The sequence below is a fragment of the Dermacentor andersoni genome, chromosome 1, assembly GCF_023375885.2.
Source record: "Dermacentor andersoni chromosome 1, qqDerAnde1_hic_scaffold, whole genome shotgun sequence".
NCBI classification, from domain to species: domain Eukaryota; kingdom Metazoa; phylum Arthropoda; class Arachnida; order Ixodida; family Ixodidae; genus Dermacentor; species Dermacentor andersoni.
In genome coordinates, this window is record NC_092814.1 from 340,844,216 (window position 1) to 340,870,332 (window position 26,117).

Here is a 26,117-nt window from a genome sequence, read left to right on the forward strand (position 1 = left end):
CATCCTCAGCTTCTAACTCAAGAATAGCCCTTAGCAGTTCCGGTTTTCTGAGTTTGTCTGAGACATCCAGACCCAACTCTCTTGCAAGCTCCAGCAATTTCGGTTTGCGCAACGACTTCAAATCCATGGCTGCTCTGAATGCTGCTTTCTCTACTGCCTACTATTGTCTTGCCGCAAACTAACCCGGCAGCAACGACAACCACAATTACCAGCTCTGTTTCTGACACTAACAAAAGCCTGGCAAAACTCAGAAGAAGAAAGTCCCGCACTCACCAAACCTCGCAGCCAAGAATTCAGCGCAGTCGTTCCGCTGCAGGCAACCAGTCATCACACAGGGCTCGTTGCACTGCTCCCGGATGGTCGTTGTGCTGCTCAGCATACAGTCAACCGCATATCTTCGCTGCTGGCCTCCATTGTCGCGATCTCACCGCTGTCAGACAGTTGTTGCATATCGCACCGCTGGCACGAGTTGTTGGAATCTCAGTGCTGACGCCCGTTATTGCAAATGAGTCGCAAGCCCCAAGGGTAGCGTTGGCCTGGCGGCCTGGGGCACAACTGGAAGCATCCGAAGGTCCCGGCAAAGCATGAGTCGACTGGTAACAGAACAACTTGTTTATTCTAGCATCGCAAAAGAGCGAGCGGTCAGGTCGACCGAAGTGGAGAGACGGGAGAGCACGTTACTCAACAGCAGAAATCGGAGCCTCTCTCGGCGTCCGGGAGCAGCTGCTCTTATACTCTCGGAGTCGAGGGCAAGAGGGAGGCCTCGTGACGAGACCACGTGACGGCGGGCACGGACAGGCTGAGAGACACGTTGAGACGAGTGTAGTGACGCATCCGCCAAACCGGCGCCGGTCAGACCTCCTCGCCTCACACTTGGGGAGCTCCTCTCCCCGGCTGCCGCGCTTTGACAAGCGTGGGCACACACACACACACGCACACACGAAGACACGTGGCACTGAAACACGCCTGGACGCGCTTGGCGGGGAGGCTTTGCGGGAGCTCCGAACGGGCCAAAATGTCCGCCGCTTTGAACGAAGCCCCGGCGTCCGTTGCATCCGCGCCGGCTATACCGCGCGTCGTAGGCGAAACGTAACAGCCTTCATGGCGCATCGCGGCCTAGCTGTCCGTGCCAATCACAACGTTTGGCTCACGTAGATCGTTTCTCTCTCCAAGACACCGAGTTTTTTTGGTTCATTCCGCTTGCTCAGGCGCACGTTTCGTCTTTGTGTGACTCAAGAGCATGCCGAGTGAATGAGTGGGCGGTGCAAACAGGGTGTGATAACGCTATCGCATTCCACTCTTGAAGGTGAAGCTTAAGCGTCCTCCAATTTTTCTATGGTGAAACCACGATATGGTTGAAGTGGCCAGCGGCATGAATGGCAGGTCTGATGGTTTCGTTGAGGAGTGAATTTACGGTTTGCAAATGGTATACATTTATTTTTACTGAAATATAAGTTATGCATGTTCCAAGTCATTACCATCTTACTTTTCAATTTTTGCTGTTTCGAAAATGTCTCCATGAAATTTACCCCGCATAATGAACGCACCCCCGACTTTCTTTCGGTAAATTGGGGCAAAAAATCGTTCATTAAGCGGGTAATTACGGTACGTCGTTGCTACAAGCTATTACAAAGTACAGAACTTCTACATTCAAAGACTTGTGCACAGCAAGAACAAATATACTGCAACTTAGCACAGCTGTGAGCGGTTAGGCAGAAAAAAACAACCAGATAGAGACCACACTGATGAAGGTTACTTAGTCAAAAACATGACAAATCACTGCTTTAAAGTGATTAGCAACATAGGCGTACCTACTCCTCCAAACTATCAGAAGTGGGGAAGGGGGCAAAGCAGGTCGTTTGCCCCCCCCCCCCCCTCCTCAAAAGAAAGGAAGCTTTTGGAAGCCGGGAATATGGTGTCTAGAATCCCAACAAACTTTACTCGAGTCTACAGAAAGCTGCTTGAAGGCCGGAAAATGGGGGTCTGTTCTCTCCACCATCTGCACACAGTCTCTGCCGCATTGGCTCTTCAGAGCACTCATCATGAGTATTTAATTATGTAGCAAACAGGGTCTACTCTGTAACAGCTGGTAAATTTTCCCACCTCTGCAAGTCTGCAGTAGTCTTTCTAGTCTTGATCTAGGCATCAATTCGGGCTACTTGGTCTGTTAATAGTGCAATTGAACCTCAATAGTGTAATTGAGGTTCCCAGCACTTTGAAGGCTGCCTTCATTTATGTGGTCGTAGAAGGCATCCTTGCGGTTAAACTGAGGCAGCACCAAGCATTCGCTTCTCGCTGCCAGCACTCATCATGCCAGCGTTGCGACAGCGAGTGCTCGTGGTCATCGAGTGAGATGTGTTTATATTTGCCTGTACGTGCTTGACACCATGCTTGGCATAGGTCTATCTACTGGTTCGGGGGAGGCATGCCCCCCTCCCACAGTCGGAAGTGAAGAGGAAAAGTAGGCCAATTGCGCCCCCCACACACACTTGTGAAAGCAGGTACTGTCGGCTTCACACAGACAAATCCAACAAAACAACAGCTGATGCCATGTTTTCTCTCAGAATTGCACCCACATAGGTACAATTTCTTTATTATGTGTCCTTTTTCTTGGGCAGCTAGAATTCTCTAGGGCATCGCCGCCATGTGCTGTAGCAGATAACGCTCGGCCAGCTACACTAAGCGGTTAAAGGTTACCATACTTTGTGAAGCAAGGCGCCTGTGGGACGTGCCTTTCAAGCCTGCATTCCTAAGAAAGCTGTCACTGCGCAGTCCAAAACAAGTTTAATCTACCATCCCTTGCATCATCCCATGTTTGATGGGGCCGTCTAATCTAACAATCTTTAAAGACACAAAATCAGGTTTGTTTTTTATAATCTATCAATAATTAATGTGGCCATTTAAGCAATTTTCTCGCTGTTTACTGCAAAGTTTTCTATTTAGCAATGAGCATTTTTTTTAGCGACTTGAATGAACAATTGGCAATATTTTAACTACTTGTAAGTTAGAAAGGTTGCTTGAAAAAGAACACTTTAGAATGCAGTTTACTATTCAAAAGGTACATGTAAGCGGCCGAAACTCGCTGTACGACACATAGGCTCTGTGACGATGATGAACCTATGGTTGCCTTCACATTGGTAGCCTCCACATTGTGATTGTGCTTCATATTGTGATATTGATTGTGATCACTGCCATCATAGTGCTCACAAAAATGAAGTTTCTTTATTATTTACAAAACCGATCTGAATGTGTTTAAACACTGTGAGGAGCTGCCAGAGTGCACCGTGATGGAGGATGACGTCATGCGAAAGGAAATCTACCACCTCAGTTGCACAGCTTGTGTGCAACGCTCGCGGGATCGCGTCGTGTAAGCAGTCATGACAACGACGCACATATTGCCAGATTTCAACATCTAAAAAGGGCCGTGAAGATCGAGACCAATGCAAAAGAATGGTTCTGAGGGCACATCATTGGCGTGAAGGCGTCCAGCGGGCAGTACGTCAGGTTTTTTTTGCAGCGCTAATGCAGAGGCTGCAATGCAGCGGTGCACAGAGAGGTACAGGCCTGGCCAGTAACAGCGTCGCCGTACGTGGTCGTAAGTACACGAAATACCGTGGTGACCTGCAGTAGAGGTGTCGTCCAACTTCTCAAGAACTGATGTCCGGAAATGGTGTGGTGCGAGTAAGAATTCTGGTCTTTCAGGGTGCAAACTGCCACAGTAGATAACATTGCGGAGCACAAACATATACAGCATGGGCTCCGAATGTCTCGAATTGAGACGATGAGAATGTGTTGGCTGACATCATGCTGTCGTTCCGTATGGATGTCATGCAGATCAGAAATTGCCAGGACGCAAAAGTGGGTGTCATGCGCATCATATTCAGGGCGGTCGATAGGATGACGGGAGAGGCAGTCAGCATCCTTGTGCAAATGGCCTGACTTGTATAAAACAGCGAATGAATATTCTTGGAGCCGTAGCACCCATCTGCCCAATTGTCCAGTGGGGTCTTTAAGTGAGCAGAGCCAGCATAAGTTTTAGTGATCAGTAACCACGGAAAATGTGCAGGCCGTACAAGTAAAGGCAGAATGTGGCACCTGCCCAAACTAACGCATGGCACTCCCGTTCGATAATTGAAAAATTCCTCAGTGGGCAACAGGAGGTGGCTGGCATATGCAGTTATGCGTTCTGCGTTACGCTGCCATTGAACAAGTGCAGCCCCAATTCCATGACCACTGGCATTTGTGTGGAGTCCAGTGACGGCAGGTGGATCATAATGAGCCAGTAATGGGGGAGCCATGAGCAAGCATACGAGGGCATAGAAGGCTTTGGTTTGAGCAAGGCCCCATGTCAAAGCAATGTCCTTCTTGAGTAAGTCGGTGAGTGGATGAGCGGTTTTGGTGAAATTCTTCATAAAACGACAGAAATCAAGCATAGCCGAACAAAGGTTCTTGCATCTGTGTCGGAAGATGCAACGTAATAGTTTACTATAAATCAGCATGCCCTTAACGCATTAAATAAAAAAACAGGAAATCCCAGGTGACACAACTGCAAGGATCTTTCCAATCCTCACTCTCTCTCTTTTCCTATACACACAGACACACACACCAAATGAATCTTACTCTGGATTCAGTTTTTAAAAGCGCACCAAAGTATGTACAAAACACCGGGATCAAGTTTCATCACTGAAATCTGTCTATCTTTCTCTCTCTCTCTCTCTATATATATATATATATATATATATATATATAACGTGGAAAGAGATACAGTAGAAGCTTGTTCATATGTTTTGGAAGAAACGCGAGAAAGACATGCTAACCAGGAAAACATATGGTTCGAAGTAACAGAAAATTTGGCACTCGCTATTGTTAACATCTACGTAATGTGAAGCGTCATACGGATCGTTGCTGCTCGAGATGCCAACGCACGTCAAGCTGGTGGTGCTACAGCAGCCAGAGACGCGGTTTGTTGTTTTCCTATTGCATGGTGTTTTAAAGGACCCCTCACCAGGTCTGGTTATTTTGAGCTGACAAGCGCAGAGCGTACAATGTGCGCGAACGATCGTGTTTGCAAAGAATTACATCGCTGCGCGCCATGGAAAGACCTGAAATTTCAATTCGAACGCCGTTTTCCTCTTCACTCGCGGCGAATCCGCCCTGAGAGGGACGGTGATGTAATTGTGCCCACTGCCCCTACATAATCGTGTCCGCAGTGTGACGTTGCTCGTGGTGACACGTGACTTCAACAATTATTCAAGACGTCTGTTATCTGTGCGATCTGTTGCTTGCATTGACGAATTGAAGTTTAAAGAAATAATAAAACAGACAAATGGAATGTCTGCGTGTTTTTTGTTTTACTTTGTACCGAAGCAACAGAGATGTACTTCTGCTTCGTCTGCTTGTTCCCACAGTCATGCGGTCACGTACGCAGGTACCAAAACCATGCCATTTTCTACCATGTTCCAGTGCATGATCATGATCTGCGATCTGTTTGTTCTGCCTCAGTATTCGTGTAGCACTGAATTATACCACTATTCATATTTGGTTTGTGTGTTTTATTATTTCTCTAAGCCTTAATTTGTTAATTAAGCAACAGATGATACAAATAACAAATGTTGCCTTGCATTCAACTCTCGAAGTCGCGTGTTTCGATGATTGATGTCACACTGCAAACACTAGTACGTAGGTGCAGGAACACTTGTACGTCATCGTCCATCTTGAAGCGCGGTCGCTGCGAGGAAAAGGGAAGACGGCGTTCAGATTGGAATTTCAGACCTTTCCGAGTAGAGTAGTAATGTAATACTTGGCACACATAATCATTAGTGCACATTGTATGCTCTGCACTTGTCAGCTCAATATGGCCAGACCTGTTGAGGGGCCCTTTAAGTCCCACTAAAGAAAGAACAAAACAGTAGCTGTTAATTTTTTTTTATGCTGAACAATTTTTGGTTATTGTATAAAGTATTTATGGAATAAAACATAAGCTATTGGCTGATTTCACTGCGCACTGGCTAACACACTGGCATCTTCAATTTCCTCCTGTTTTGTTTTCATGATGTCACGTGCAGCTCCAGAGTGTGATGTGCATTGGATATGACACCTACCATGACTGCCGTCAGAAGGGCCTCTCGGCTGGTGGCTTCGTTGCCAGCCTGAATAAAACCCTGACCCGCTGGTATTCTCGTGTCAGCTTCCACCAGACACACCAGGAGCTGGGGAGTGCCCTGAAGACGCATCTAGCCTGTGAGTGCTCTCATAAGTTGCGGCAGCTCCAGACACGAACTGCACTTACATGATATTAACCTTTTAAGGGACGAGACATAAATACTTGGGAAAAAAGTTTATTTTTCATGTAAGGTACACAAGACTAAGCATAATCAAAGAAAGTAAAAAATATTTTGTGGATACTTTTTTCAGCAAAGTGGGGACAACACCAGGTTAGAGCAGTGGAAGTGCGTTTCACCTCAAGCTACCTATGTAGTTGAATATACAGCTCTCGTCATATGTGAACCATAGGTGTACATTGCATTTGCCTTGCATAGCATGTATGATAATGCTCCAGCTAGAAATCTTGCATCGGCCTGCCTTCTCTGACAATGCTTTTACAAGAAAGTGGGTCACGTGTCAAACGTCTTCGTCCTGCAATCTGTTCTAAGCCAAGAAATGCATTTGCTGCCTGTCATTCAATGTTGGCTGAAGACATTTTGCCCGGAACTTTGTGCTCAATACTGAAACTCGACAAGAAAACCTTTTTCAAGTATGCTCCCTGTAGACACACTCGTCCGTAAAGGGTCAATGAGTCCTGCACATTGTACTGGCAGCGCTGGTGTCTTCATTCTACTTTCACAAGGAGTTAGCTGCTTAGCAACTGCATCCAGCTTAAGCTGCAATAATTCACAGCCTCTAAGAAGGTGGTTCAGGGCTACAGCAGCAACAGCATTTTGTGTTGTCTACTGTGAGTCGTTGTTGCAACAGCTGATATCTTATGTGGTTGGAACAGGGACTCTATGAATTGGAAAGTTTTATGAAATGGGGAATGAGCCAAGTGGCACAATAATGTCCGCATTAATGAGGCCTTTCCATCTGGTGAAGTGTTTTACATTTTCCTTCATGTGTTTTGTTTTTGGAAACTTTAGTTGTTGCTGGTTGCGATTCAGACAAGAATGAGACACAAAATGTGCATGCTAGCACATGACACTACTGTGTGTCATCACAGGAACCAAATGGGTGACATTGAGACTGGCAGCAGATAAGCTACTATATACTTTTGGACAACTTTCTTTGGCAATGAAAGGAAAACTACAGAGGCAAAGCACGCATAAGCAAGAGCACTTCTGAATTTAGTCGTCATAGCTTTTTCTTCCATCGCCACAGAAAGTTGTCTGCTAGTTTACAAAAGTGTTGCTGTTATGTTAAGCCCAAACCACATGTATGCTTGCTGGCATGCGCAGATAGTGCAGGATAGATCATAAATGTCCAAGCATGGCATGAGCATAGATATCTGTTCCAGACAGGTGTCGGCACTCTGGCTGCCCTGCATTCCCACGCGCCTGGCTACACAGCTAACTATGGCATCGTACAATTAATACCCCTGTCAAGATGTAGGGAAGTTGCTGCAGGAGCACACACGACTTGAAGGATGGGACAATCATAGTGGTAAACCACTTCGTTTTGTCCCTTTCTTTTAAGTCTCGTGTGTTCCTTGGGGTAACTTCCCAACATCATGAATCACCAACGGGCCTACACCCACACTCTATGTTACCCCTGTCAAGCAGGCAAGTTAAAGTGCACTTACAGGGAATGCACTTCGACACTTTAGACCACAAGGTGCTAAACAAGAAAACAGAGCGCACTCACAGTAAACTTTAAAAAAATGGCGGCAGTCTAAGAGCAAGTTTTTTAAGATGTAGATTGAGAAGTGATTGTTTTATGTTGTATTATAAATAAAAACAAACTTCCTACATATTATTTTAAAAAAAACTAAATATTTTTATTATAAGAGTTGCAAGTCAATACCGGCCAAGACGAGTGCCTAGCCAATCTAGAACAGCATGATGGTATGCGACGAAGTGGCATTTGATCCTGTTAAAACAGAATATGAGCGAGTTCTATTCTGATTATTGTGTTAAAAACTGGTTCAACAACTAAAGTGAACTTGTATGTCCTTTTTTTTTTATGCATTGCATTTTGTACCATTTAAACCCCTGGCAGCGAGGCTATGCACTCGGCCAGCAAAGTGTGTTCCGTGAATGCACTCCGAGAGGAGCGCACTTTTCTGCAAGTGACACTCCACTTGCGACGTTTAGATTTGACAAAGTGCACCTGAATCGAGTGACGCTTTCCGTAAGTACACTTGCCCACTTTACAGGGGTTTAACACTCGATGAGGCAGATGCAAGTCATGTGAGAATGTGCATTTTCTTTACTTTTTGCCCTGAATTAACGACTCTAAAATCACTTGTAATTATGAGTATTCCAGCATTTTGAAGCACTATCAATAATGAGGTACAAAACAGTGTCTGTCATAACATCTATTAGTCGGCCAGTTGGGCACGCCATAGTGCGTCTCTTGTATGGGTGTGAATTGCCTCATGAGGTGTAGCTAACGCAAGGCCGCAGGCATGAGCTTACGCCCTCCGGCAAGCATATGTGGGGTTCGGACTCTAGAGGTGAATTGACTTGTAGCTCCAACTGCAATGTTTGTGTCTTGTCAGTGTCCCTGAAGCAGTACCAGGAGGAAAACAACACAGCTCCTGATCGCATCCTCTTCTTCCGCGATGGTGTCTCGGATGGGCAGCTCCTGCAGGTGCAGGAGTGGGAAGTGGGACAGATTCAGAGCCTACTGACCGAGATGTTTCCGGGGCGAGAGTAAGTGCACAGCTGTGGCCATGCTAAAGAGCCACTGGAGTGAAATATTGAGCCAAGCTAGATATATAATTCCTCCAGAAGTCTGTCCTTTTCGGTGTGCTTTGTTGTGTAGAAAAATTGCTGCTTAAGGTCCTGCTGCTCCTCCCTCCACCCGTGCCAAAACAAAAGAGTTGGTGTAATCACCACATGACCTCTCTCTGTGGCGTTCTCAGTAAATCAGCCAGTGCTAATGTCCCATGAGAGAAGTACTTTGGTCCAGAACAGGTGGCACCACTTTGATTTTTCATTTTCCTCATTTTCTCGCTTACAAAAAGCTGTGTTCTCGTTCCTAATGACTCTCCCTTACTGTGGTGCTCCGCACTGTCCTGACGCAGCTAGGCATGACCGCTGAGATTGTGTGAAACCACCACGAAGCCGGTCAAGCCGAGCCGGCGCTCTCACACAGTGGAGCCATGGGGCAATGAGAAAATGGCAGATCAGATAGTTTCACTTTCAACGGCCAAACGCATCTGCGTATACGTCCGCATTTGTGGCACCGTGCCAAGTTTTGTCAGCCGTATACTTGTACGGGCTTCATGACAATATGAGGGAGTCAAGTGCAAAGTGCAAGCGAAAGACCATCAGTTGCGTGTTGCCCGCATCAGTTGCGTGTTGCCAATGTTGTGCAGCCTTTTGCTGCTGCTGCTTTATCGAATTTTCCCTGCATACATTGTTGCGTAGCGGTTCGACAGGCCACAGAGTCGTCGTCTTCCTTGTGGGTTTAAAGTGGTGCTTACTATTGAGCATACACTGCATTAAATGGCAATAGTCAGTACAACGAAGTATTGGATACAACGAAGTAATTTCAGCTTCCCCTTCTATTTTGTTATAAGGAGGTTTGAGTGTTATAAGGAGGATGCGGCTCAGGAAAAAAAAAAATGTGGCAAGGAAAGAAAAGAGGTGGCACAAAAGGGGAATAAATATAGGCTAAGTGGACCGGCCTGCATGCTGCCGACATGCCGAGATGCCATTATGAGAAATTGCGTGCAGCGACTGGCAAGTGTGCAGAAATGCCTGGCTTAGCACGGAATTTTTATATGTATAACAGCAATGGCAGCGAGAGGAAGGGGTCAATGCTTGGCTGTTTTAAAAGATGTTGCACGTCACCAGCTGTCAGTTAGGGTTGGTAATATCGATTAATGATTAATCGGTTTCTCGATTAAATGTGTGTCGCAAAACGATTTAATCTTCATCATTGTCTACCTTTCATTTAATCAACCTAATCGATTATACCTGTTCGATTAATCGTTTTCAAGAGTTTGACAGGAGTGGTGCTAAAATTTTGAAATCGCACTGGAATGACGGAACATGTGCAGTGACTGTGCAGCTTGTAGTAGACAGATTGTCGTCTGTTTTTATGAGTGTTGCCAAGCCGAGCGCTTCCCCTCTCTTCCCCCACACCGCCCACGCAACCACGGCGGGCCCGAAGCCAGAGGCTTGAAATGCCATTGTAATACAAGGCATAATATAGCAACCCAGTTGTTTATTGTCGTGCCACTCCTAGATGTAACACAGCTTGCACGCCAGTTTGGAGCTTGTATTTTGACATGGCGATGGAGCTCATGTCAATTCCAGCAAATCTGTAGCATCCGAGCATCTATTCTCTCATGCTGGTTGTGTGGACATAAAAAAAAATGTCTGTTTCCCCCAAATATCCCAGCCAATTGACATTCCTCCGCTCTGTAGAGAAGAGCATGTGGTTTAAAGTCCTAGACCAGTAATTTTCTTTTCCCCTGTGCATACTTCATTTGGACTTCACCTTTCAGTTTTGCTATTTTCCTTATTGTTTTACTGTACTGTACAGGGATTCACTAGTGCCATGTTGCTTACTTAATTGTGCACCAAGTGCCATTTTATGACATATATTGTTCATCTTTTCAAAAGCTGCTAGTCCACAAACGTACCGTATTTACTCGCATAATGGACGCACCCCCAAATTAGTCGCAAGAAATCTTTTTTTTCCCCCTTGTGTAATGAACGCATTCCCAATTTTGCTACTGTGCAGTCTCACGATCGAATGGCTGTGCTGTAGTTTTTCGGAGAGACTACAATCTTTCACTCTCGCACGTGTTTAAAGCAAGTGCACTTAATGCTTAACGCATCCTTTCCACCAGTACCGGCGCAAAGGCACTTCGCGAGTCGAGAGAGAGAAAAACGCAACTGGCTCTCTGCAACACGTGCAGTTTATGTACTTTGCGTTGACGCAATATTACAGCGCATACGTGGCCGGGCGCAGTGCACGGGAGAGTTAAGAGGTTGCTGGCCCTTGGTCAGCATAGTGGTCATAGTCGGGTGCAGTGTCGAATTTGTGTGTGTGTGATGGGCCTTAAATCGACATAGGGTTTATCTACTCGCAAAACGGGAACGATGATGAGACACCGATAAACTTTGACATGCTGATGCATGAGCAAGACAGTTGAGGAAAGAGGTGCACACAGCATGCTTGTCAGAACCGATGTGCATTTCAATGTGACGCTTGCGATAACTGCAAATGGCCGGAAGCGGCTTCGGGCACGATCGGAACGCTGTTCAGTGCGTGCGTTTAGTTTCGCCGCGCGTGATTAGATTGGCCTAGGCCACGCCGACTTCGCACAGCTGACATGTTGGTTCTTTATTCTGTGGTGGAACTACGATGTGGATGAAGGAATCAGCGACCTGAGTGGCAGGTCTGGTGGTTCCGATGCGGAGTTACGTTGCGGTTTGCAAATGGTATACGTACATGTACTTTTACTGCAAAATTATCTTACGCATGTTCCAAATCATTACCGTCTTACTTGTCAATTATTGCTGTTTCGAAAATGTCACCATGAAGTTTACCCGGCATAATGAACGCACCCCCAACTTTGCTTCGGTATAATGGGAAAGAAAGTGCGTTCATTATGCGAGTATATACGATATTTAGTCTTAAAAAGTTAGATTGTACTTTGTCAAATGCTTACACACTTGTGTTTCGAACTTGGTTCCACCTCTCAAGCATTCAAATAGGGTCCTACCAAAGTAGATAACTGTGTTTCAACCTTTTTAAGAGTGCTCGGCAGAAATTTCCGTTAATCTAGGGAAAGCCATGTATCGAAAGTGATTAATCTATTAAACTCTAAAATGGTGAATTAGTCATTAATCGACCATCACTAGTGTCAATCGAGCCACTGTGTTTAATGGCTGCCGACAATGTTGTAGGTGAAGCTAACACCAGCCAGGTCTGCCATGACACGGTGATGCTGTAACATTCTGATGTAACGCAAAATACTAGTGCAGGAAAAAAATTCACATCTGTAGCAACGAATTAAAGTTGGATTGTTTTCATTGTGGCAGTGTGGTCGACAGCTCATGGAGTTCTTTGCAATATACCTAGATGGAAAACTGCTTTCACTGCTGTTATATGCATGGGGATGCCGGGGTGTGGTAACGTCGGATTGGAATCGTTGGTAAGCTAGGACACCTTCAAGGCCTGACCGGCTTGCGCTGTTTTGTCTTTCACAATGGCCGATCATTTACTAAAACAGCACATAGAGATGTATCCTTTCTTTAATATTGCACGTAAACATTTTTTATTCAGCTGTGAGGATAGGTGTTCGAATGTACAATTATAGAAAATGTAATTAGTATCAGTAGGCTGCTAAAGTTGGAGGGAAGATGACATGGTTTGCATTCACTGTGCAATCATCCAGTTTTTTCCTCACTTGCTTATGTACCTTGAGTAAGCTTTATTGAAAGGTGTAATATGGCTAAATGAAAAGTTTTCAGGAAGCCTTTATTTCAGAAAGCCTTATCTATGCAGCCATCTATGCAGCCAAGTTCGACACAAAGCCTTTCATACCCATATCCTGGCATTCCCATAGCAGCACAAAACCTGTTAGGAAACTTGCATAGATGGTGGCACGCCAGATTTCCTTCAGATAGCATGCTATCGGGTTGGTCACATTAAAGCAGCAGTGCTCTGAAAAGTGGCAGCACATCCATGTGGTCGAAATCGAGTACTCACAAGTACAGTAAAACCTTGATCATTATATCTCTGTGTATTTGAAAATTCACTTAATTTGTAGAACTTGTGCAGTCTCATAATTTGCAATGCGAATTATAACAGATCATTTGAAAAGCCCGCAAGGATCCACCTGGATAATTCATAGTTTCTGGTTGTGGCCTCCGAGAGTGGCATGCTGCGGCGCACTTCTTGAATGTGATGCTGGCGGCCATAACGCGTTTCTGGCTCCCGAGATTGGACTCCAAGAGAGCCATTAATAACTACAGTAGGACAGAAAGACAAGACAAGAACGAAGTGAACACACAGAGTGCTGTAGTTAATAATGAATCCACACCAACTCACCTGGCTTTCAGTTCTTTATCCAAGAAGAGCGTTGCTGGGGCTGCAATTTGGATGCCGCAGATTCAGCGAGTTCTAACTAGATTCCACTATGTGGGTGCTGTTAGGCCGTACAACTAGGAGAAGTGCCTGCATTGTGGGCCAGTGCATGTTAAATTTGCGTTTATTTTGCCGTGGCTAGCAGACTACATACCCACTACAAAGAACCAAGTGAGACCATCATCAGTAAACATGGCAGCCTCGCCTTTTCAGTTCTGGTTTTTCTCATCTAAATAACCAGCTCAGTCGCATGTGTTGCCGCATTTTCTCCACTGATTGTGTGTTGTGTCAGCGACTGGTTGCATGCCTGGTTGTTTTCCTGACTGCACGGCAAATTTGGGCCACATGCGCTTTTCTGGTATTGTACGAAGACCGTGACAGGGTTGATGGACTAGACTTCGCTGACTAAAACATAAAAGCAGACATGCAGACCTCATACACTATCGAGGAAGACAGCCACTAATAGTGCGCTAGTAATGCAATTGCGGGGTCGGGCACTCATGCGCCCACTTTAGTGACTGTTTTGAAATCCCTGAACATTGTTTGCAGCTTTTTTGAGTGTAGGGGTGGGGACTGAGATGCTGCGCACAATTAGTGGGCTAGAGAACATGATCCTTTGTGCCGTGAACTACTCTACCGAGCGATCCCACATCAGTGATTTCTTGTAGCAGGACTACTTGAAATAAAATAAATTGTTGTAGTCTTGTGTCATGCAAAGCTGCCCATTTGAAAGTCTGCTAAACCTCTGAGGCGCTTTGTACGCAATTATGCACTCCAATATGCTGCATCAAAAGCAAAGGCACTGATGAAAATGTTAGTATTTAAAGATGTCACATCGTCACAGACTTTTTATTGGAACTGTGCTGAAATTTTGAATAAGATGGCTAAAGTTCTGTGTTCTGTGTCACTGTGTCATCATGTAGCAAGTTGCTGTCCCTTTTTTTATTTTTATGGTGTTTCACATCAGTTTTATATTTTAATTGGCAGGATGTGTGTTTCTACTACAGTAGAATCTCGTTCCAATGAACTTCGCGGGACCGCCGAATTTAATTCGTTAGTTTGAATTATTGTAGTACTGAAAAACCAATATTTTCATGTCAGTAATGTAACACAACAAAAATTACATACCTTTGCAGCAACATCTGAGCTGGAAACAGTCTCTTCTTTTTCATGTATTGATCCAGTGTCGGCATCGTCTTCATCACTACTGCAATCTTCTTGCTCACGCACTTCATTCACGATGTCTTCGTTGGCGAGCTCCGCGGATGTAGCCGCCGCGCTGTCGCTGTCAGTGTAATCATCGAAGGTCACCGCGGTGTCGAGGGGGGGTTCTCTGTAAGCTCATTCCACAGTTCTGAGTTGAGCTCTTCTGTGTCCTCGCAGTCTTGTGGCGGAGGTGAAGCCTTCAAAAGGCCTACCTTTCACCAGCAGTTGCTGATCGTGCTTGCCTTCACGTTCCACCACGACCCTGTAAGCGTTTCTGCAGCTTGACGAATGTTTACCTGTGTGGGCAGCTTCAGTCGAATATTGATCAGGAGGCGCTGCTCAAGACGCTTCCGAAATTCGGCCTTCACACATCTTATGATGCCCTGGTCCAAAGCTTGGAGCAAAGTACAATTCGGGGGCATAAATGCAAGTTGCACCTTGCTCAATCGCACGTTCACGATAGGCGCCGAGCAATTGTCAATGATGAGAATTTTTTCGGTCTTCTTCATTGCGTCATCGATCTGCAGCAGCCACTGAGTGAACAATTCTTGCATCATTCATGCTTTTTTGTTGGCTCGGTAGTCGCAAGGCAATGAAACGTTTTTCAAGCAGCACTGCTTAGCAGACTTGCAAACAACTAGCGGCTTGAGTTTTTCCGTGCCCGTGGAGTTGCTGCAGAACAGAACCAATACATGGAGACATGATTTATTTCCGCCCTTGTACATGTCGCCTTTGAAGTTCATTGTTTCATCAGGCAACAACTGATAAAAGAATGCCGTTTCGTCGCCGTTAAAGCATCTTCTGGAGAGAAAGAGTCGATGATCTCTTGAAAGCGCTTGTTTCGCCAGGCAACCACACCCTCGGCATCTGCTGCCTTTTCTTCGCCACAGGCAACCTGCCACGCAATGCTATTCCTTTGTAGAAAGCGGTAAAGCCATCCAGCACTTGCGTCAAAACTGGAGGTGTCCAAGGCGGCCGTGAACTGTAGCGCCTTCTCTTGACAAGGGCACATCGTTTTTGTCTGGCATCCTTAAACCACGTGAGGACAACGTCGTTGAAGTTCTGGTAGTTGCCAAGCTGCAACTGTTTTCTTGAGGGAGCCAACTGTGACTTGATGCAATTCTATGATCTTTTCCCGATCCTCGAGCATCGTTGCCATTGTTGACGGGGGAATATCGCGCTCCCTCCACAGGTCGACTAGCTTTCTTCCAGCATTCAGCTGCATCAAAATGTCCACTTTTTCTTTGAGCGAAAACTGGCGTCGCTTCCTTCTACCGCGGGGGCCAGGAGAACTCATTGTCAGCAAAGCGAACTCCGCAACACAATCATAGCACCGATAACTTCGCAGCTCCTGCCGATTGCTATCAACGTGGTGATGCTAGGCCTACGACTTAGTAGAAGAGTCCGAACATAACCCTAAGCGACGCTCACGCTGATGCTGATGCTGCTTGGGCTGTACCTATAGTGTACTAGAACAATGCCTCCTTTACTAGATGCCTGCCGCGTCACTAGTTTTCCCATTGGAGCAGAGGTTCCTGTAGTTCGGGGTAGTCACGGAGAGACGGCGCTCACAGCCGACCCTACTTCCTGTTGTGGAGGAAGGGACGATTCCTAGGCTGGCGCACGCTCGACCAATGGCTTGACGAGAGACTGCGGGTCCTGCCTCCGGGATCACAACAGGCGCCGCTAAAATCTCGGAGGCAGGAGAACGTGATTGAAGTTTGGGGCAGCTGCCGCAACTAGCGCTCACAGCCGACCCGGGTGGAGAAGAGCAAAGGGGAGAGAGGCCGAAACCAACTTCTCAGCTCACGTGGCAGGCAGCTAGTAAAGGAGGCATTGACTAGAATAATGTCCTAGTGACGCGACCGGGAAGGAACGCGTGTGCCCCTTTCCATTGACGCCACCAGGTGTTGCCACTGCAGCCTTTTGAAGCAGACCGGCTGCTCTCATAATAGCTGCTTTTGAGGTGGTCCATGTTTCTAAGCGTTTCTTATGGACATGGTTCTTTCATTATAACAGAAAAGGATTGTATTTAACAAAGTATTGTGTAAAGGAAGATATTGAAGGCCACATTGACACTAGTATCGACAACGTCATCTGCTAGTGAAGTCTGGCACAGTCCAGGCGCTTTGATTGCACTCGTGATATCGCCTGTGCCAGTTGGCAATTCACCGAGCTTCTTGTTGCTCATCTGCTGCTCGAAAGCCAGTATATCTGGGCCTGCCTTGTTTCTATGGAGCTGTATTTACCACTTCATTTAAATCGCATGCTTATCACGAATGACAGGAAAGTGTGTAGTGACTTCGGCGTTGCACTGCTAACCACGAGGGCGCAGGATTAAATATGGCCTCAATGGCTGCGTTATCATGGTGGCAAAATGCATAAATTTCCGTGTTATTGCCAGTTATAAAACCCCAGGTGGTCAAACGTATTCGTGTGCTCCTCCCCCCTTTACTGCGTGCCTAATAATTCGGTCGTAGTGTGTTTTGCACATTAAACCCCGGAGTGAATTCATTTTTGACCATACAATTGGGCAAATACGAACTCATATTTTCTCCTGAAATTTTAGCTCCTAAGAAATCCGCCGCATTGAACTTCAGCACATGCTGTTGGAGTGACGCTCGAAAAAAATCCAGGTTAGTGTTTCTTTTTCTTTATTCACAATGAAAATAGCACAGCTATAAAGGAACCCTAAAGTGTACCTTCTCTAGACACCGAGCATCTAATCACATTATAAGTAACTATTACTGTTAAAACACATAACCAAAAACACCTTGTAGCATGGAGTTCTAGGTATATTGACTGAGCTTAATATATTTTGATGCTTGGCGCCTTCTTTCATTACACTTATTCATGCTCTTTGTGAAGAAATGTAGCCTGGTTGTGATGTAGAAAGCAGTGAGTTCAGCTGTCATGGATTCACAGTGATCAGGGCAGCGAAGTTGATGCAGCCGCCTGGCTTTAACAGCAGATAAAACATCTAAAGCACTGTCTGCATGCAACTCAAGAAGACTAAAACAAACTGTGAAGTCTTTCTCCAAGTTGACCATAAACTGGTACAGAGGGGAGGCAGTATATAACAAACCACCGTTGTCTTTCATATGGTAAACTCTGCAGGCCTCAAATTTCCTGCTGCCCATTGTGTGATCAGTAGTAAGTTCAGGCAGGCATCACAGCCTGTCTTTAAAATGGACTTGCTCGCCACAACCAGCGATATAGAAAATTAGGCGGCTGTCATTGGATGCTGGAGCCCCAAATACCACAGCAGCAGGCTGCAAGTTCGGAGTTAAAATATGTGAAAGATCATGAAGGTCACTTCCAGGCATTATTCTTTGGCAGATCATGCGGCTGTCAGAGTCTTGTAGCAAATGGTTCGCAGCGGCAAGGGAGTGTGCAACTGTCTTGGCACAGCACACCTCCAAAGTACAGTTGAGCAGACACTTCGTCTTCATGCCCACTGAAATGCAGAACTTTTTCATGCAGTATCTCGAGCCTTTCTTGCTTTTGTAATTATGTTGTTGCGAAAACTACGGTTGAGTCACTGCCCCTGTAAAGCGGCACCAGAGCTTTGGTAAACTCTGCAAGCCTCAAATTTCCTGCTTCCCGGGAATTGTGTGATCAGTAGTAAGTTCAAGCGTTCACTGCTTGGAGCAAGCTAATTGCGAATGGTTCATTCTTCATGAAGTGTCCGTTTTCATCTTGTGCACTCTCGACCTGGATCTCGTGAAGTGGTTGGCGGAGCTGACCATCTGCCGCTCTTTCTTCATTTTGTGCGGTTCATGCATCCTTACGTGGCTTCGTGCTTACCATCGGTGCACTTGCTGCAGCTGGCCTCTTCCTTTTCGGCCTCTCTTCGACAGGTGCGACAGAAAGGTAGGACCTACAGTCGGGCAGAAGGGTAGGCACCGCGCCAGGCGCCAGCGGTGGCTTCCCACGTGGAAGTTGCACTTCGGTGCTATTGATGATGGGGACGTAATCCCTTAAAATGTATCGAGGCTCAAAGTGGTGCTCACATACCGTTGAAGATTCAGTGAGAGGCTTGTCTGCTCTTCGCAGATTGTGCTCCCATTTCTTTCGAATTTCATTTTCCGTTGGTGCGGCGAGCAATGACGCTTTCGGAGCACCCAGGTAATCGCTGTGGCAGCCCGGAGCATAGCAATGGGAGTCCGTCTTTCTTTTTGGCATCATACCTCCTGTGCTGCAGTAGATGCAGGGATACGCCTTCCTTTTCAAATCATCCACTGTTTTTCACAAGCATGGCCATGTGGAACGTAACACGGCTCGGAAAACACATGGAGCAAACAGCCGCAGAGCGTGTCTGAGCCGGCCCAACCGCACACCAGCAGCCATTGATGTCAGGTCAGACAAGGCGGTGTAGCCCAAAGCTAGAGAAATCGTAGCCCAAATGTAGCCAAACACAAAAATTTGCAAAAAAAAATTGTAGCCAAATATAGTCATTTTTATTTTCAGGTTTATTTGTGTATACATTCTCACATTTGACTATGGCAATCCCTTTTTGCAAAACCCATCATTACAAAATGACTACGATTTCATGACGGACCCTTGATATCAACAGCGACATCATGCTTGCACACAGAACACTTTTTGGTTAGCCCTGGAAACTCAAGTTCGAGCGAATCGCTGCACAGGGTGAACGTATCGAAACGAATCTCGGTTATAAGCACCGACAAAAGCTTGGAGGGAGCTTCTCCTCTAAGAGTGGAACGCGATAGCATTCAAAGATCCCTGACTGCTTCTCGCGCTTCCCGTCAACTGCAGCTTATTCACCTGCAAGGCTGGCGGCTAATGCTATGCACGAAGGCGAGCTTTCTGGTTCTTCATTTTTCTTTCCCCCGCACGGCGGGCGCCGCCGCTGCTGCAGATGCGAGCTCCATCTGAATGGTGTTGCAAGGAGACAAGTGGGGCACGCCGCTCCCACTATGACAAACCTCAAACGGCAGCTGGAAAAGGGGTTTGTTTTTGAGTTTCCGCGTAACAAAAATATGTTCTCGTATATTCAAAATACAATCTGACACTATCATATCTGTGTGTTGTGTGTAAGTCGTACTTTACAAATTTTCTGAAGCATTTTGCTTTGAGAAATTCATTAGTTCAGTAACGCCTATGCGCCAGGCGTAGGCGTGCCTGCGTGGTTCGGGATCATTTTTCACATACGGACAACAGCGATGACACCGCGCGCCGGCTCCAGATATACTGCGACACGGGACCTTTAACACTCTCGTGTTAAAATTCACCTCGGAGGTAAGAGAAAATGGCAGTAAAGTTTACTGTGAGAAACGTGGAGTAGGTTGAAAGCTGTGCCCGGCGCGATACGTCACCCAGAAGCCATTGCCATGAACACACTGGAGCGTGTCATCCACCCGTGCTTGCCTTCTTTCGGACCGGCGCAACGATTGCCCGACCCTATTTTATATCTCTCCCTTTCTGAGCATGGCCATGTTATAGTAGGATACAACTTGTAAAGCAGCAGTTGGCAATGGAGGCACGCGGACCGCACAGGTTACTCCGCCAGCCAATCACAGAAGCAAACAAAATCGTAGTCATGTGACCATTTCAAGATGGCATTGTACATGATACTTCTGGAGCGTCTGCTGTTCTTGAAGAGTCTTTTCATTCGTGAAAGCAGTGAGGTGTGCAACAGACATGAAGAACGTGCATGGAGTCTGAGCATTTCACTCTTCAAAAGTCCATGGTACAGTTCGTTTCACTTCTGACCCAGTTTTATTCATCAAACTTCACTGCCAACTGAAATGAAACATGACGATGCATAGTTGCAAGCAATGCATGCATTTTATTTCAAGTCCATAAATAATTAGGCTTTCACCGTTCCACTATAATAGACGAGTGAAAACGTACAAAATTATGTGCCTATAACTTTATTTTTGTAGTTTCCGGCTTACTTACGTAACAAGGAAAGTTTGAAGTGCGAACTATTTGCAACCTCGCGGAAGAACAGTGGCTGGTGGTTATGAAGGTGTGAGCGCGGCTTCACTGTAAACTTGAAATGTATCTGACTATAGTACAGTGTACTGTGAAACATCCTCTACTCCCAGACTCATCCCGATGCCCTGTGATCAGGTGTCTGATGACTGAAACCGATAAGATGAAGATGAGACAACGTTGCTGGCGCAAATGTTAGCATGGTGAAGCCCGGTGTAACATTAAGTGCATCAAAGATCAAAGCCACCGGCTCAGATAACAGCGCACTGAGGGGAGGGGGTGCATTTTGCGCACGTACACACGCACAGCCGCGCTAAAGCATGTTTTAGCCACCAGCTAAAATATAGCCTTCAAGATTTGTTTCTACTCATTGAAAGCCACCTCTGGAGCCTGGATTAGGGAGACACATATAGCCCAAACAGAGCCAAGTCGCAAATTTGCAGTAGCCCGAAAATAGCCACATAGCCATGTCACCCAAGTCAACGCCAAAAATGTTTTTCTGTAGCCCAATTTGGCTATATATAGCCAAACCTGGCAACACTGCCAGCAGCTGGAAAAATAAAATAGAAAAAATTACAGAAGCACCAACCGGCCCATTGTCCCTCCCTCTTGCTCGAGCCACAAGGACATTATTCTAGTACACTATAGCTGTACCCGTTGAAACGGGTTCCCCAGCGCATGGCTGCTGCTACTGCAGATGATGATGATAGGTGTAAGCCTCAGGGATTCGGTACCGAAACCTCACCGGAACTTCGTATTAACGAAGCATCTTGGTGATTCCGGGATTAAATTACGTACATTACTCTGAAATATTCGGTAATCTGAAATTCGTAGTATTTAAAGTTTTTTACATTGAAAAAAACTCTTTGGCGGGGATTTAAAAAAATCATAAATCTGAAAAGTTAGTTAATGTGTTCATAGTAATGAGATTTTACTGTATTATGCTAGACATAAATAGTTGATGTTCTCATATGTTTCGTTCCTATAGGGAGTTCTCACATGGATTCCACATTTTGTTAATTTGACAAAACTTAATGAAAAATGTAATTTTCACTTCGTTCTGCATCTGTATGCTTTTTATGATTCTGAAGATGCAAGATGTACTGCGGAACTGAATTTTCATTAGACCGAATTTATTGGTGCTGAAGAGGCTAATTTAGAGATTTTTCTCACTCCTAGTGGACTTCAAATTGAGGTTTTACTGTATGTTTGGATGGTTCTCTCGGAGCGTCAGCCTCAGACTATGGGTGCCCGAAAGCCGCCGCATCTCTAGCTCACCTGTTTGGGCCACAGTGAATATGGTGGCCACGCCCCGGCGCCACAAGCACAGTGGTCCGAGGTACTGTGAAGCATTAGGGTGGGGAGCTACATCTCCCGCTTGGATTGCAGGCTGAATGCAGATTGCAACGGGAACACTCATTTATCCCCTCTAAGCTAGAAGATCAGAGCAGTCAACCTAATATGCTATAAGTAATATTGCAGCAGACTATCCAACAACCCGCCGATTAGCCGCCATTGGGCATGCAGATAATTTCAGATATGCGGCGACAAACTTTACGTTGCTTCAACAGCTGTCTATCACTGATGAGCCACCCGTAGGAACACCCGTAGAAGCATTCCACGACGGCTTGCGGCTCGTTACCACATTGGCCAGCAGAGAATTTTTGTCATGGTCACAGTGCCTCCGCCAATAGGCCTAATCGGCACTGCTTCATCGGGCATTGGCGACTAAAGTTATGGTTTAGTGCCGAATCGACGCAAATCTATTCACAGCACGCACGCGACTCTCGGTGAGAGGACAAACCACCTCGCAAACGAAAGCAAGAGACTGCAGATGAATGAGGAAAAGGAGAAGGAAGGAAGGAAGGAAGGGGGTGGTAGCAAGCGTCATGTGAACTTGCTGTGACCCTGCAGATTTCAGATTCTTTAACAGGTCGCAAATCATGCTGAACCTGATGAAATGGAGGGGACAGCGTCTGCTACGTGCGGAGCAGTTATTGGAGTCACGGGACGTGTGGTTCTTTCGTCTGTCGCGCTTTAGGGTAACCCAAGTGCCGTAAAGTTGGTTTAGCCTTCTGTATTTTAAAAACTAAAATAAACATTCTGTGCAATAAATAAAAGATTGCTCAAAACACAGGTCCACTATCAAGTTGAGAACCTCATTGGTATTCAGCACAGCACACCGTCACTAATTCATTAGTTTTGGATGGGGAAAAAGAACACACTCGATTCCATTCAATAGAAATTGTATCGATAAACAAAATTATTTTCCAGACTTTCATATTTTAGAACTCGGCTGTATCAAAGCTGGCATACTAATTTAGTGTCCCCGTCAATAAGAGTAGACTGTGTTGAATATTGATTCCTATGTACGCAAGTTACTGATAGCTTGCAACATTCTAGTTGGGCAATGCTAGGGTGCTCCCAAGCATGTGCAGGGCTGTATTTTGTGAGCATTCAATTTTATGAAACATTTTCCGATATTCAATATTTGATTCGAAATCTATTAGCTGTTTGCACACCCCTAATAAATAGACTTCAACGCTCATTTCTTACTCTACAATAAATCAAACCACACCTTAGGAATTAAATATTATTGTGCTATGTTTTTTTTAATTGAAACAATAAAAGGGAAATGTTAATTGCCTTGGGAACTATCTTACTTACATCGGAACTAATTTCATATTTGAAATTGGTGAAAAAAACCTGTGTGTGTTCTATGGTTAAATAAACTGCTTACTGCAATGTTGCCATATTAAATCGGGCTACTGGATATCTGCACCAAAAGAAAAAAAACTAAAATTCCTGAAAAAAAATGCAGAAAAAGAAGGAAGCACACGCCACTGCATTTGCCACAGCTGCCTTTGTGCTTCGCACCTCGCGCATGCCTTTGTTTCACCTCTTCTACATCAGTGCTGCAGGCGCACTCGAATTTTTTTTTTTGGAAGGAAGGAAGGTGGTAGAGAGGCACACAAGTTTGATGATGCTGTGGATTGGTGCCACACCTGGTGCGTGGCACAAAGGCTCGCATTTTTTAACATCAGTGTTTTATGCTAGGCTTCACCAAAAATCCGTCCCATGTATGTAGTCCCGTGATCATAATCTCACAAATTCATGAGATGGTGATACTCTGACATTTTGTGCCTACATAATAGCTTGGAAAGTAGGCATACGAAGGATAGAAAGGTTTGCTGTGGTCTTGATGACTTATAGTTGTTGCAGTGAGGACATTTAGGTATTGTTTGTTTTATCGTTTAGCAATTCCATGACAAACATAGCCAGCATCCTGATAAAATCATGTTAAAAATGGCAGCAACTTGGAAGTGACTTGCGGTCTAGCTCAGTGGGGGCCTATGGGTGACGGCGTTCCTGGTGCTTTTTGAAGGTGATCCCCAACAACTGGCACTGCTCGGTGGAGCAGCGGCAGCTCGCCTTTGAACATGCGTGCACGATGTCTTACGACACAGTTCTGTCACATATGCACTTGCCATTGTATAAGAAGTACCTCAAGCACTAGATAGCCCCTGGGGTGCTGTTTACGCTGAGCAGCAGCACATGCCTCGAGTGCTTTCTGGGCCTCATAGATTATTAGTCCCTGACAGTCCCGAATTGCCTGAGATGGTGCTTTCAGCCAAAGCACACATAATAAATTCTTGGACAGCCCAGGACTGTCAGGGACGGAAAAAACAGTCATTGCTTCATCCTTCAAGGTGAACTGTAATTAATGAAATTAAAAACTGTGCACATTTATGGACTTGTATTTGTGTATATGCAACAAAGCTGCCACTGCTTCTTCGAATGTTGCACTTTCATGTTATGACCAATTCCTCTAAAAGAGGGACGAAACAACTTTTTTCTTTTTCCTTTCAGCACTGACACTCAGTAGCCATATGTAATTGTTATAGCCAATAATGCAGCGTGGGAACATTACCATAGAACGCACGCAAAAGTTCACGGTGCTTGGGCTGCTCATTGTTCCATTCGACTGTTTTTAAAGCTGGTAATGCTTTTGGTGGGTTCAACTGTACTTCTTTCTGTCTAATGAAAATGTTTCAGTGTTTTTCCCCTCTGCCTTTTTGCGCAACTAAGTTATAACGCTGGAATTCTCTTAGCTGTTGAATATTGTTATAAGTGGAGAGTGTATAAAAATTTAAAGTTTGTACAAGTGCACACACATTCCACTTCATACAATGACTTGCACGGAACTGGAAAACCCCACATTGGGCGAGACCTATCCGCTCTTAGTGCTTATTGTCCCCTTGTGTTTACGACGCTTTATCAACATGAGTTTTGTATTTTTGTGCAATAAAGCCATGTATATAGTTTTGGAAACATTGTTATATAGTAAAAGATTGCTACTTAGGATGTCACTCTACTTTCTTGAAAAAGCTTTGATGGAGCCTTGGAAGTCCTTGAATGCCCCTCTATAAACCCTGTAGTATCTTCCCCTTAGTTCTTTCACTGTGAAATGTATCTGTCTTATGTGCATCTCTTAAAAATACACAATTTTAAGACACTTGCATGGAGAACTTATTATTCAAAGGCTTGCGTCTATTTTGTAGTTAACTTTACCTGAAAGCCATGCCTGACATTTTATTTCTGTTTTTGCTAGGCCTCAACTTGCCTTTATCGTTGTGACCAAGAGGATTGCTGCCCGCTTCTTCAGCATCGACAACAGGGGTGGGTACCAGAACCCTCCCCCGGGCACTGTCATTGACAGTGATGTCACCAGGCCCGAGCGGTAAGACATCTTATCATATTTGATTGTGCGAGGTGCATCTTTTTTTTTTATAACATACAATTTAAAAAATCGTCAGCATGTAACTGAAATTAGGTAGTTGTGTGATTAACAATTCACTGATTAGTGACCTTATTTTTTTTTCAGTGTCTGCATGTAGCCTCAAAATATATCACAATCTCTGGAAGAAAAGGATAATGCTGGTTGTGCTTCATAGTTTTAAAATGGCAGGTGATCAGAACTGGCTGGGTACAGTTTTGAAGGAGCTGAGATGCCATATTTTGTTCTTTAGATCACCATTTACAAACTTGCAGCTACATGTGGGAAACTGACTGTAACAAAAATAAAGTTACTCAGAATCTAATTTTGGCACCAATATGGTGTCAAATTGTAACTGCCTATGCGAGCTTTAACGTTACCAATTTTGGTGTGTTTTGAAGAGTTCCGATATAACTGCTGACACAATAACCCTTTTTTTGATCAGCACCCAGCCACAGCAGGTACTGTGTGTTTCAAAGGAGTGCTGCCCTTTCTTACTCATTAGTTGTACAGTACAAACTCGTGCACACACCTCAAGGAGTCGATATATTTCCCTCTGTTGTTGTGTATGCTCTCTAGTAAAGTTTCGAAATGCTGCTTGATATTGGCTGTCCTTATTATGCCATTTTTGCAGAAAAAAGAAAAGTGGTGTTTTAGTGTGTATTTTAGTGATATTTGCTATGATGTTCCATTTCTTCCTTTGTTGGAGGTGGTGCATGTTGAGATTCAAATCTGTACAACTTGCCCATTAGTGTGCACCACCATTTAGTATGTAGTTATGACATGTTCATGCCAGGTACATATTAACGAGGTACCTCTGTAGCCGCTTACCACACCCATACCACGGGACAAACTAAGTCATGTCAAGCTGATCACTTAAAAGGCTACGTTTGGTTGCATGTGTTCAGCA

The 26,117-nt window shown here is 45.2% G+C and overlaps 1 protein-coding gene across 2 annotated transcripts in view; it reads left to right on the forward strand.

Moving 5' to 3' along the window:
* LOC126516760 (piwi-like protein Siwi) overlaps window positions 1–26,117 on the forward strand; it is a 173,529-nt gene that overhangs the window by 139,638 nt on the left and 7,774 nt on the right. For both annotated transcript variants that reach the window (XM_055063976.1, XM_055063977.2), the window contains 3 exons: window positions 6,066–6,240; window positions 8,711–8,864; window positions 25,043–25,171. In XM_055063976.1, coding sequence (XP_054919951.1) covers window positions 6,066–6,240; window positions 8,711–8,864; window positions 25,043–25,171 — 458 coding nt within the window. The remainder of the gene's footprint in view (window positions 1–6,065; window positions 6,241–8,710; window positions 8,865–25,042; window positions 25,172–26,117) is intronic.